This window comes from Atractosteus spatula, chromosome 13, assembly GCF_055471065.1.
Source record: "Atractosteus spatula isolate fAtrSpa1 chromosome 13, fAtrSpa1.hap1, whole genome shotgun sequence".
Classification (NCBI taxonomy): Eukaryota; Metazoa; Chordata; class Actinopteri; order Semionotiformes; family Lepisosteidae; genus Atractosteus; species Atractosteus spatula.
The window spans coordinates 34,570,466-34,582,596 of record NC_142718.1 but is presented as its reverse complement, the minus strand read 5'-3'; the positions used below and the strand labels follow the sequence as shown (position 1 = coordinate 34,582,596).

General features: G+C 44.4%; 1 protein-coding gene across 1 annotated transcript in view; it reads left to right on the top strand.

Annotated features, from left to right (window-relative positions):
- The window catches only part of unc80 (unc-80 homolog (C. elegans)), a 70,877-nt gene that overhangs the window by 45,359 nt on the left and 13,387 nt on the right, over positions 1-12,131 (top strand). The window contains exons 39-55 of the mRNA XM_088931089.1: positions 39-139; positions 1,149-1,235; positions 1,508-1,691; positions 2,213-2,307; positions 3,106-3,195; positions 3,450-3,551; positions 3,993-4,173; positions 4,794-5,059; positions 5,402-5,536; positions 5,884-6,022; positions 6,270-6,366; positions 6,785-6,955; positions 8,339-8,431; positions 9,545-9,763; positions 10,265-10,465; positions 10,764-10,887; positions 11,911-12,036. Of these exons, the coding sequence (XP_088787215.1) occupies positions 39-139; positions 1,149-1,235; positions 1,508-1,691; positions 2,213-2,307; positions 3,106-3,195; positions 3,450-3,551; positions 3,993-4,173; positions 4,794-5,059; positions 5,402-5,536; positions 5,884-6,022; positions 6,270-6,366; positions 6,785-6,955; positions 8,339-8,431; positions 9,545-9,763; positions 10,265-10,465; positions 10,764-10,887; positions 11,911-12,036 (2,411 nt within the window). The remainder of the gene's footprint in view (positions 1-38; positions 140-1,148; positions 1,236-1,507; positions 1,692-2,212; positions 2,308-3,105; positions 3,196-3,449; positions 3,552-3,992; positions 4,174-4,793; positions 5,060-5,401; positions 5,537-5,883; positions 6,023-6,269; positions 6,367-6,784; positions 6,956-8,338; positions 8,432-9,544; positions 9,764-10,264; positions 10,466-10,763; positions 10,888-11,910; positions 12,037-12,131) is intronic.

Here is a 12,131-nt window from a genome sequence, read left to right as displayed (position 1 = left end):
CAGAGTGCTAAGGGCTCTGTATCTGTTCTGTGTTGCAGTGAGTGCTGTGGCTCAGCAGGTGCTGTGGAACTGCCTGATCGAAGACCCTGCTCTGGTCCTCAGACACTTCCTAGAGAAACTTACTGTCAGCAACAGACAGGTGAGACAGAAGGACCTCACTCTTTTTACAAACACATCTTTATATCTTGCATACAATGTATGTATTGCATCATTGCCTATGTATTGCATTGAAAGATTTACATCATTACTCACAGAAGTAGTTCAGGGGGGGAGCTGCATCAGCATGCAAAGTCTGCAAAGGAACAAATAATAGGTTTATTCCATGCTGAAAAGAGAAGAGAGAAAACACAATGTTTCAGCTGTGAAGCCTTCTTCAGGTGTGAGAAAGACAGGGCAGACAGCAAAGATTAAATAGCACAGAAGAACAAAAGCTGGGAGAGGAGAGGAGGCAGGAGAGGCAGAGAGGCCACTCAGGAAGTGCAAAGTGGAGAGGGGTGAAGAACGGTGTGAAGTCAAAACCTGCATGAGAATAGAGAAGATCACATGAAAATAATTCGGTCATTGAGAAAAGGGGGAAGGAATTATTCTCAGAAGAAATGTGATCAGTATGTATTGTTGCTTCCTCGCTTGAGAATGTTTTGTGTAGAAGCATTGCAGGGATATTAATCAAATTCCAAGCTGGTGAATGTACAGTGTCTTGCATTCTTATCCAAAGAAGTCCTTCTTTGTAAAACTAAATTTTTTGTAGACTACAAAAAATAGTAGAGTCGCTATTTTTAATCAAAACAGGAATGCTCAAACTTCTTAAGGGTGAAAAAAGCACTTTTAAGGGTGAAACAAGTTGTCAGAAAAAAACTGTATAGTTATTCAAAATTGCATTCCCTTTAAAAAATGTGTATACAGTATCTGCTGCAAATTAAGAATGTTATTGGCAGTGTAGCATTTTATGAAAAGGACATTGAGCAGTAAAAATCACCATATTAAAGAAACACCATGATTTGCTTCATTTTTTATTAAAACATGTAAAATCCTAAAGGTGCAAATGTATCTTGAGAAAATCCTGGCATGGTAGAAGCACTTCTGTATTTTTGTGAAAAAGAGATGAAATTGATATGGATTCTTCCAGCTTTTCCCATGATATGTTTCAGGATGAACTGATGTACATGCTAAGGAAGCTACTGCTGAACATTGGAGATCTGCCTGCACAGACGTCCCACATCCTCTTCAACTACCTGGTGAGTCTGATGAGGCGTGCTGTCCTTCAGCTGGCTTGCAGTCATACAAAAATTCAAAAATGCAGTGCACTGTGTGATTCACGGTCCATTTTAGAAGAGAAGACTGCATAACGATTCAATGGAAGAGACTTTCAGTTTGTATTTTAAAGAGAATGTAATTTTTGTGTTCTTCTGTGTTGCATACAAGACAATCAAGGTTATTGATGTATTTTCCTACTGTTTTGCAATGCATTTCCCAACACCTCTGCTGTCTTTATCCCTGTCTGTTGCAGGTGGGGTTGATCATGTACTTTGTGCGCACACCCTGTGAATGGGGAATGGATGCCATCTCAGCCACACTGACCTTCCTGTGGGAGGTAGTCGGCTATGTAGAAGGACTGTTCTTTAAGGACCTCAAACAGACCATGAAGAAGGAGCAGTGTGAGGTCAAGCTCCTGGTCACAGCCTCTATGCCAGGTACAGTATGGCCTTCATAAAGACTAAAGCACAGTGATGTGAGACTGAAGCACAGAGCTGGATCACTAGTAAATGCGTGGAAAAGCTCAAAGGCATGATGCAGACCATGAAAAAAATGCATGATATAGGAAAAGTTAAGGTTGCACTGAAATCATGATGTCTTTAATATGGAAGATATACAGACATAACACTGAAACAAAGTTCTATTTGGTCATATAAGATGTTTTAATTTGACTTGCAGTGTATGGTCAAAAACAAAGGTGTAATGTCTGTCTGTTTCCCATTTACTGTAGCTGCAAATGCAAAGTGAATAAAGTCCTTTCTGTGTCGCCCAGTGTAATCCAGTGATCTCAGTGATCTCAGTGGGAGAGTTTGAGGAGAGGTGTATAGTGTCCTGCTGTTGCAGAAATGCTCAGTGACTTTAGAACCTTCAGTCTGGTGATTTCACAATGCGACCCCAGAGGTCAGTGCAAATGATGGCTGGGCCATGAATGCTTTAACTGGGTGTGTTGTGGCTCCAGGGACCAAGACGCTGGTGGTGCACGGCCAGAACGAGTGTGACATTCCCACACAGCTGCCTGTGCATGAGGACACGCAGTTCGAAGCCCTGCTCAAGGTACCACAACACAACAGTGTGTGACTGCTTGGGGTTTTGGTTGGGTTGACTTGTGGATGCAGCAGCCAATTGAACTTTGGGCTGGCAGCTGACAGGCAAGCCCTTCATCTCTGTGGACCCAGAGCATCGTGTAATCCGGCAATTCTTTGAAGACGAAAATCATTTCTGTTTCTTTCTCCCCGGCTTTAATGCTTGTAGTATCTCATTGCTTCATCCCCATTAAACCAGCAGCTCTGTACCCCCCCTTGTGGCCAAGCTCAATGAAGCCTGAAGCTCCTAGTGCTTATCCTGCTAGCACAGAGATCAAGCTGCACCCTAGATGAGAAGCCATTTTAAGACACACACACACACACACACACACACACACACACACACACACACACACACCAGCACCACGGGGACAAATTAAAAATTCCAATTAAAGTAGTCAGCATGTTTTTGGACTGTAGTTTGAAAACCCAATGAATGTGGCAGTGGAGATCACGCAAGCTCCACATTAAACACAGGACACAAGGAGCTAATTGCCATACCATCGTTCAGCCCTCCAAGCCCAATCATTGGCATCATTTTCCAGCTCTCTGTCTTGCCTTTACATACAGAGGCCTTGGTTCAGTTTAAGGTAATTTTTGTTTTGCTTTATTGCTCATTTGTTTCTGCTTAGAAAATCCCTCTTAATCTCTCCTGATTAAGACTGACTCATCCTCAGGTCTTTGGGGAAAAGCTGTGTAGATTATATCCTAGTTCAAGGTGTCCATAGGCTGTTTCTGAGTAGTAATACGGCTGTCTGGCTCCTTTCAGGAATGTCTGGAGTTCTTCAATATCCCTGAGGCCCGTTCTGCACACTACTTTCTCATGGATAAGCGCTGGAACCTCATTCATTATTCCAAGGTACCTGGTTGCTGGAAAGAAGTCAATCTACAAATTATTTTTGTTTTTCTTTAATGGAATTTATAGAATTCATATAAAGTATATTGTCATTGACATGTTTTATTAAAATGAATGAGCTTGTGTTGGTTCTCCCATGTGGCTTGAGCTATGTACTGCTTGAAAATTCACATCCCTGTTTCTGATTGCAACAGCATTAAGAAATAAGATTGTAGGATTTGCCCTTTTCAATGCCTGGTGTCTTTTCTCTTCTGCAGACATATGTGCGCGACATTTATCCCTTCCGCAGATCTGTGTCTCCCCAGCTCAACCTGGTGCACATGCTTCCAGAGAAAGGCCAGGAGCTGATCCAGAAACAGGTGACAGATTATATTAGGTTACAACACTACAGTGTGGAAACTGACCAACACAGGACTAACAAACGTCAAAGACTGTCATGAACTGCATATTCTAATATTGGAATACAAGAAAATGACTGATGCAAGGGAGCAATTTTAGAAGCAATTTTCCAAGAATCTTGTCTAACAGTTTCTTAAAGGAGTTCAAGAAGCAAAAACTTGGCTAGATTATAGCAAACACTCACAACATTTGATATTAAGAAGGTCCTTCTTTTCTGAAAGTTGTCATTTGGCCGTACGGTGCTGCAGGTAGTGCAACTTGTAATGGAAATACAAGAGTAACTCTCAGTTTTACATTCCATGTACAAGGAGGTCAGTTAACTTGTTAGCAATGCCCTTTACTGTGCAGAGTAAATGTTCTCTACCTCTGTCAATACCTTCTCTGGCAATTCTTCTCCCCAGGTGTTTTCCCGGAAGCTGGAGGAAGTGGGGCGTGTGCTGTTCTTAATATCCCTCACCCAACACATGCCTGCCGTGCACAAACAATCCCACGTGTCCCTGCTGCAGGAGGACCTTCTCCGGTTACCCTCCTTCCCACGGAATGCCATTGATGCTGAGTTCTCCCTTTTCAGCGAGCCACAAGGTACTTTCCCGAGTTCCATTAAGTTGCAGTTCAAAACTATCTGGAAGCAGAGTGCACAGATGAGCTCATTTCTTTAAGGGGGGGCAGACAGAAAATATTTCTGAGTTGTCTTCATGGAAGCCTGAGAGAGTGGGAGACATCAGTAAAGCAGGTCGTTATCCAAGTAATTCACATATAGAAGGGAAATGTCTTATAATTATGATTATTTGTGCCATTAGATGACATGGACATGAAAACCCCGCTGATAGATTAGAACCAGTAATAAGATTAGTGCCTGTGCAAGCAATGTTCTTCATTGAGGCACATAAATGATGATCCCATCTTGCATTAATCAAGAGAGCAGAATGACTCTAGTTCTACATCCTGCCAAAGTGGAGTTACTCTGCAGTGGTTGGGTCAGATAGGTTCTGCAACATCTCCTTTCTATCAGCAGCCTTTCTGAAGTGGAAAACTTTGTTTATTATGGTTACAAAGAAGTTTGCATTGGATACATTTCAGTATATCATACTTTCCATCATTTTGGTGTATCTGTAGCTCTTTGGAAATCCACAAATACATGAGCAAGAAGCTTTCCAATACTGTACATTTAGTCCCCAAACTAAATAAATGTGTTTACCCAGGCAAGGAGCTGTTTGGTCTGGACACTCTCCACAAGGTCCTGTGGATCAAGCTGCTGGAGGAGATGTTCTTGGGCATGCCCAGCGAGTACCCCTGGGGGGATGAGATCATGCTTTTCCTCAATGTGTTTAATGGTGCCCTACTTCTGCACCCTGAGGACAGCGCCCTCCTTAGGCAGTACACTGCAACTGCTATCAACACGGCTGTGCACTTCAACCATCTCTTCTCCCTAAGCGGGTACCAGTGGATCCTGCCCACCATGCTGCAGGTAGGCACTGGCATGGAGCTGCTGTTGGTATTTATAAGTCCCATGGAGTGAACTCAAATTTGTAATACATATCTTCTTGATATTTGGTGTTTGATTACTGAATAGTCTTTTTAGAAATGGCCATTATAGATAACATATAAAAACAAAGTGTTTTTCATGTTTCTTTCTGCATTAGGTACAGAACTCTCTGAACCTAATGAACATTCCTTGTTGTCTGTAATATATTAATGTAGGAGGATCTGCTAAAATGTCTCTACACCCTTCAGTCCCACACCGTAACAAGAGTGTGCTTAGCATCCTGAGTCAGTGCACTGGAATAGGCTCTCTGATTTTCTCTGCCAGGCATACGCTGATTATGAGAGCAACCCCCTGTTGCGCCAGGCCATTGAGTTCTGCTGCCGGCAATTCTACATCCTGCATCGCAAGCCCTTCATTCTGCAGCTCTTCGCCAGTGTGGCGCCCCTGCTGGAGTTCACGGTAAGACAGTGGGCACAAACTCACAAACACAGCTGCATCTCAGCCCTTCACTTATGGCTGGGGTCAAATGGAAAAGGGCAAGGGAAAATGGAAACCCCCCATTTTCCTGTAGAAATATAGAGGGTGATACCACTTTCTGATTCCTTAACTAAAGACAAACAAAAGACTTAATAACATTCAATGGCATGAAGCTTTTGCTACCATATTGTAGTGTTATACTGTTACATATTATAGTGTGCAAGATGAAGGCCACAGTATTATATATTGTAGCTATAGTATGTCCCACATGGGATAAGAGCGTGTTGACTGTCTAGAGATGTTACTGTTCAAGTGTGTATTTTTCATAGACCTGCACCAGCACTGGGCTGACAAAGGGGGTGTCGGAACAGTGTCTGTTCGACCTGCTGGTGTCCCTGGAGGGAGAGACCCCTGACACTCTGGAGGCACTGGAGCTGGTCAAGGCAGAGAAGCCCCTTCGCTCCCTAGGTGACTGTGTCAGTCCCTGTAGCCCTGGCCACTGTGAATTGAATTGGTTTAAAACATAAATATTATATACTATATTTTAGTTGATTACTCAGTATATGGCTAAATTGCTTAAAATTAAACTTTACTAGTTTAATGGTAATTAATTTACTCAAACTCCATGCCTTTTAGGTCATAAAAACCTAGTGTGAGATATGACACCAAAATATGTAATAATTAATAATTAATTAATTATTTCATCACCTTGCAGACTTTTGCTATGGGAATGAAGATCTGGCCTTCTCTATTAGCGAGGCCATCAAGCTGTGTGTGACTGTAGTGGCCTATGCACCAGAGTCCTTCCGAAGGTAGAGTTTGCAGTAGAACTGTTAGACTTTTACAGGGTATGAATAAGTTAATAATAGGTCATTTTTTAATTAAGAAATATGAAGAAAGCTGTTAGTAACCGAGTAGCAACAGGTGTGTTTTGAGGCTGAACAGGTTAGCTTGTGTGTTGTAATTAAAATATATTGCTTATCCAATGCCAAATGCTCCATTTGTACAGCTTGGCACTTTACCAGGGCAATCAGTGTGAAGCTCCTTACTCAAGTGTATAACAGCTGTGCTCCAGTTGTGATTTGAACCCACATTATTATTCCGGCGTCTAGAGCACCTTCCCTGTTCCCTATGACACTGCCTTGCTCCTGGAGTGAGCCTTTCTGCCTCTCAGTGTGGTGTGAGAGAGTGTGTGCATGGAAGGAGGCTTTACACATGTCCATGTCCCAGCCTGCAGATGCTGATGGTGCTGGAAGCGCTGGTGCCGTGTTTCCTGCAGAAGCTGAAGAAGCAGACAGAGGCCCTGGAGTCAGCTTCTGCAGCCCGAGATGAGATCGCCGCCATTGCTGCCCTGGCCACCTCACTGCAAGCCCTGCTGTACAGTGTGGAGGCCCTCACCAGGTCAGGCACAGCTCCCCAGCTGTAGACACACTCTGCTGTACAGTGTCTCCGGGTCAGACACCTCCCCAGCTGTAGACACACTCTGCTGTACAGTGTCTCCGGGTCAGACACACCTCCCCAGCTGTAGACACACTCTGCTGTACAGTGTCTCCGGGTCAGACACACCTCCCCAGCTGTAGACACACTCTGCTGTACAGTGTCTCCGGGTCAGACACACCTCCCCAGCTGTAGACACACTCTGCTGTACAGTGTCTCCGGGTCAGACACACCTCCCCAGCTGTAGACACACTCTGCTGTACAGTGTCTCCGGGTCAGACACACCTCCCCAGCTGTAGACACACTCTGCTGTACAGTGTCTCCGGGTCAGACACACCTCCCCAGCTGTAGACACACTCTGCTGTACAGTGTCTCCGGGTCAGACACACCTCCCCAGCTGTAGACACACTCTGCTGTACAGTGTCTCCGGGTCAGACACACCTCCCCAGCTGTAGACACACTCTGCTGTACAGTGTCTCCGGGTCAGACACACCTCCCCAGCTGTAGACACACTCTGCTGTACAGTGTCTCCGGGTCAGACACACCTCCCCAGCTGTAGACACACTCTGCTGTACAGTGTCTCCGGGTCAGACACACCTCCCCAGCTGTAGACACACTCTGCTGTACAGTGTCTCCGGGTCAGACACACCTCCCCAGCTGTAGACACACTCTGCTGTACAGTGTCTCCGGGTCAGACACACCTCCCCAGCTGTAGACACACTCTGCTGTACAGTGTCTCCGGGTCAGACACACCTCCCCAGCTGTAGACACACTCTGCTGTACAGTGTCTCCGGGTCAGACACACCTCCCCAGCTGTAGACACACTCTGCTGTACAGTGTCTCCGGGTCAGACACACCTCCCCAGCTGTAGACACACTCTGCTGTACAGTGTCTCCAGGTCAGACACACCTCCCCAGCTGTAGACACACTCTGCTGTACAGTGTCTCCGGGTCAGACACACCTCCCCAGCTGTAGACACAAACTACACTATAAACTACTTACTCCTGTTTGATTGCTCATTGAATTTATTTCTTGTGCTGTATCCTCACTGTCTCAATGAATCTTGACATTGAGTCCGTGCCTTTTCATGGAGGGTAGTGTATAAAATAAAGACTGCATTGTTGACACCCGAAGTTCAAGGGCACCTGAATACATTGCTATCCGACTCTCTTACATCATACTGCAACCCTTGCAATGTCATTTTTAAAAGATTGTTCCATTCTAATGTGGTTTAGCATTTTTACATACTAAACTATATTTAATAGGCTACAAAATATTATTTGTCCATCTGTTACCTGAGATCTTCCGAACTGCTTTGAGTTATAAGGCGTCTGTCTGACCCCACAGGCCCATGACGGCCCCACAGATGAGTCGCTGTGACCAGGGTCACAAGGGGGCAACCACTGCCAACCACACCATGCCCGGAGGAGGAAACACCAGGTGTGTGAGGAAGGTCTGAAGAGCCCGTCTCTGGGGATCTGTATTAAAAGGGGAATAACGAGTTCATCAATGTCCTAAACACTCTGCAGCCCCCTGGCATTAAAATAAAATACTAAAATAAGTAATGTACCTTAATTTGGTGAGATAAATAAAACAAAGCTTTGTATGCTTTATTAGCTCTATTTCTATTAATTCTATTACCTCTATGTAGTCAATTAGAGTCTCTTTATTTTTAATTTAAATTACTCTACCTGTTGTTTGTTCAATCAGGGGAAATTGCTTTTAAGAGGTCATATATTATTTTACATTGTACATATATTCATATTACATAGATGACTGTAATGGATGGCTTTTTGAAAGTATTCTCCTCTGGCCTGTCATTTTTAAAAAGTAGGCCCTTACATAGTAATTTGCAAGAGTAACAGATTACATTTAAAACAGGATTTTTACCCAGAACTGTCAACTACAGTACTATCGGGACTGGTCACAGGAAGAAAACAAATGAGGTTGTGAGTTTGTTCAGTGCCAGAGATCACAGAACACTGAGATTTCCGAGTAGGTTATTCCCCACAAAATCACAGGACACAATGCAACCTAAGGAATCTGGGAAAATTTGGAGTCCTGTTTTGGAAGGGTGGCACTTTTGGGAGATTATAAATCCTGCAGTTGATGCAGAAACAGAGTAAGCATACAGTGGTGTGTCAGTATTGAACATTCGCAGCTAGTTACCTATTGTTGTAGCTGTATATAAAACAAGTGGAAGATTGAGTAAGATCTTCTCTTCCTGCCATCGTTGCCATTGAGACCTGTGCCAAGAAAGAAACAGAGGGTGTTATCTCTCAGAACAAGAACCAGCTTTCAAAATAAAAGGATGAGTTTTCACATGGGTGTAGAGCTTGCAGCAGTTCTGGGAAGAAGCACAGCTCATGTTTCTAGATTTGACAGAAGCTTCAGTTTATTTACATCTGTATTATGTGATGATATCTTATTAGGCTATCTTGTAGAATGATATCTATATTGTAAGTGTAATATGTACAAAGTCTGTTCACTGTAGTGTTTTGCAGTGCTCCTCTCCTCAGGCTGTGACTGACTCTGTGGTTGACTGTCTCTCAGGGATAACCTGCACTTGCTGGAGGAGGGGCAGGGCATGCCCCGTGAGGAGCTGGACGAGCGCCTTGCGCGGGAAGAGTTCCGGCGCCCGCGGGAGTCCCTGCTCAACATCTGCACCGAGTTCTACAAGCACTGCGGCCCGCGGCTCAAGATCCTCCAGAACGTGGCGGGAGAGCTGCGGGTCACCGCGCTGGAGCTGCTCGACATCAAGTCGCACATGAGGTCCGGCGCACGCTCTGTGTCCGTCCAGCTCTGTCCGGCTCCCCTGGGGCGTACGCGACACCTGCATCCCCCCACACAGTGCTGAACGCAGCCACTGTCTTCATTCTCTGTCTTCATTCATTCTGCCATCGTATCTTCACCCACAGGTCCATAGTCCAATCTAGATCAATACCTGAGGGCCAGTCCATACTTCAGCCATGTATGTGTTCATGTTGGAGAGTCTGGAATTCAGTGCATCAGCATCTTTCAGCCACAATAAAGGACTCACAGAGAGGGGAAGAACGTATGGTGATCCTGGGATAGGAGAGGACTGGTATAGCCAAGCTGATAGGGATAAAGCAAGAGAAAATAGGCTGAAGGATGAAAAGATGTTAAGAGCATATTATCAACCAGGACAAAAGGGCTGAAAATGGATAGGTGGATTATGAAATATACTGTGTATTTAGCACCTGTATTGCTATAGTGCCCTGACATGCCCAGAGTGTGTGTGCGATGTTATAGGCTGGCAGAGATCGCCCATTCCCTGCTGAAGCTGGCACCCTATGACACGCTGACCATGGAGAGCCGCGGTCTTAGACGGTACATCATGGAGATGCTGCCCATTACAGACTGGACCACTGAGGCTGTGCGGCCTGCCCTGATCCTCATCCTGAAGAGGCTGGACCGCATGTTCAACAAGATCCACAAGATGCCCACGCTGAGGTATCTCCTCTCGGAGCCGAGGACTAATCTAGTTAACTGTGCCCAACTCCAGGGTCAACTCCCAGCTCATTTTCCAGAAGACCTGGAGTAAATGTTTAAGGAAAAAAAATATCTCTTATTCATACCTATTCCCTTATACATTTCCATATCCCTTTTATAATTTGTCGTGGGAAACGGGGAACAGATTGTGCTGTAAAATTCTTTGAGAACCCTGTGTTTATTGAAAAGTTGGCATCTGAGAGGAGCCAAGCCTGTACTTTGACGTCTCTCAGCCCTCTCATGATTATCCCCTTTCCAGACGGCAGGTGGAGTGGGAAGCTGCCAGCAGCCTGATCGAAGGCATCTGCCTGACCCTCCAGCGACAGCCAATCATCTCCTTCCTGCCTCATCTCCGCTCGCTCATCAACGTCTGCGTCAATCTGGTAAGGGAGACAGGAGCACTGGAGGCCTTTCCACATCCTCTGATCTACACACTGTATAGGCTGACGGTGAAAACTGGTGGACTTTGGTATCACCAGCAGCTTCTGGGCAAAACCCAGAGTTACAATGTGGCAGGCTAGTCTATTCAGGGATTGCAGTAGCAGATAATCTGCCACTAGAGGACGCCAAATCCTCTTAATGCTTTTAGTAGCATTGTCTTGTATCCAATGGCAAGACTGTAAGGTAGCCTTCAGCATAGCACTAACCTTAACCTTAAAAAGTGGTATCTTTGTGATTTTCTTAGAATGTTGCAAAATTAGATTCACTGCATCACCCAGTGCTTAACCTTGACATATATAAAGTCAATTCACCACTTTTGGTTGATTTGCGAAGGAACACTTTGAGAAAGAAAGACATCATACTTTGTAAAAGCCAAACCAAGCTGCCCAAAGCCCCTTCAGGGTAATCAAATGTTACAGAAAATGTCACGGTAAATATAGTGACTGTTTAATTGCCATGAAAGTGATGCCTTTCAGTCCAAACCATTTTCTAAATGTAAATGCGGGAAACAAAATATGGAAGGTCACCCTTAATCCAAGGCATTTTAAGGAAAACAGGGGGCAGCAGGTCTTGTGGTAAATCAGTGCTATCAAAAGAACATCATATACAGGAAAAAAACTCATGCTTCTCTTTTACTTGTATGTATTCAAAAACGATTTGAAATAATTCATTATTAAAGGTAAGATTTATAATCACAGAGAAACTTTGTAATTACTTATGAAAAAGTATACCTATGTGGTAGACACAAAACTATTTTGCATCGCAAATGTTGAATATGCGATGGGCTAATTTTTAAATGCACAGCAATTTGCATGTGAAAGCAGGAGATGTGTAATTGCTGTTATGCCTATTATAATTGTAAAATACTAGATGCAGACTTAATGCTGAGTTTTCAGTGTTTCCAGATGCTATGGGGCTGAGCTTTTTCAATGCTCTCTCAGGTGGTTTGTTGGTGTTATTTGCAGGTGATGGGAGTGGTTGGACCCTCCAGTGTAGCCGACGGCTTACCTCTGCTCCACCTGAGCCCTTATCTGTCCCCCCCACTCCCCTTCAGCACTGCTGTGGTCAGACTCGTGGCTCTGCAGATACAGGTAATTACCATTCACCCAATCGTCAGTCCTGAAGCGATCATTCTTCAATAACAAAGGGAATTTGTCATACACTGGATGAAAATAAGTAAAATTAA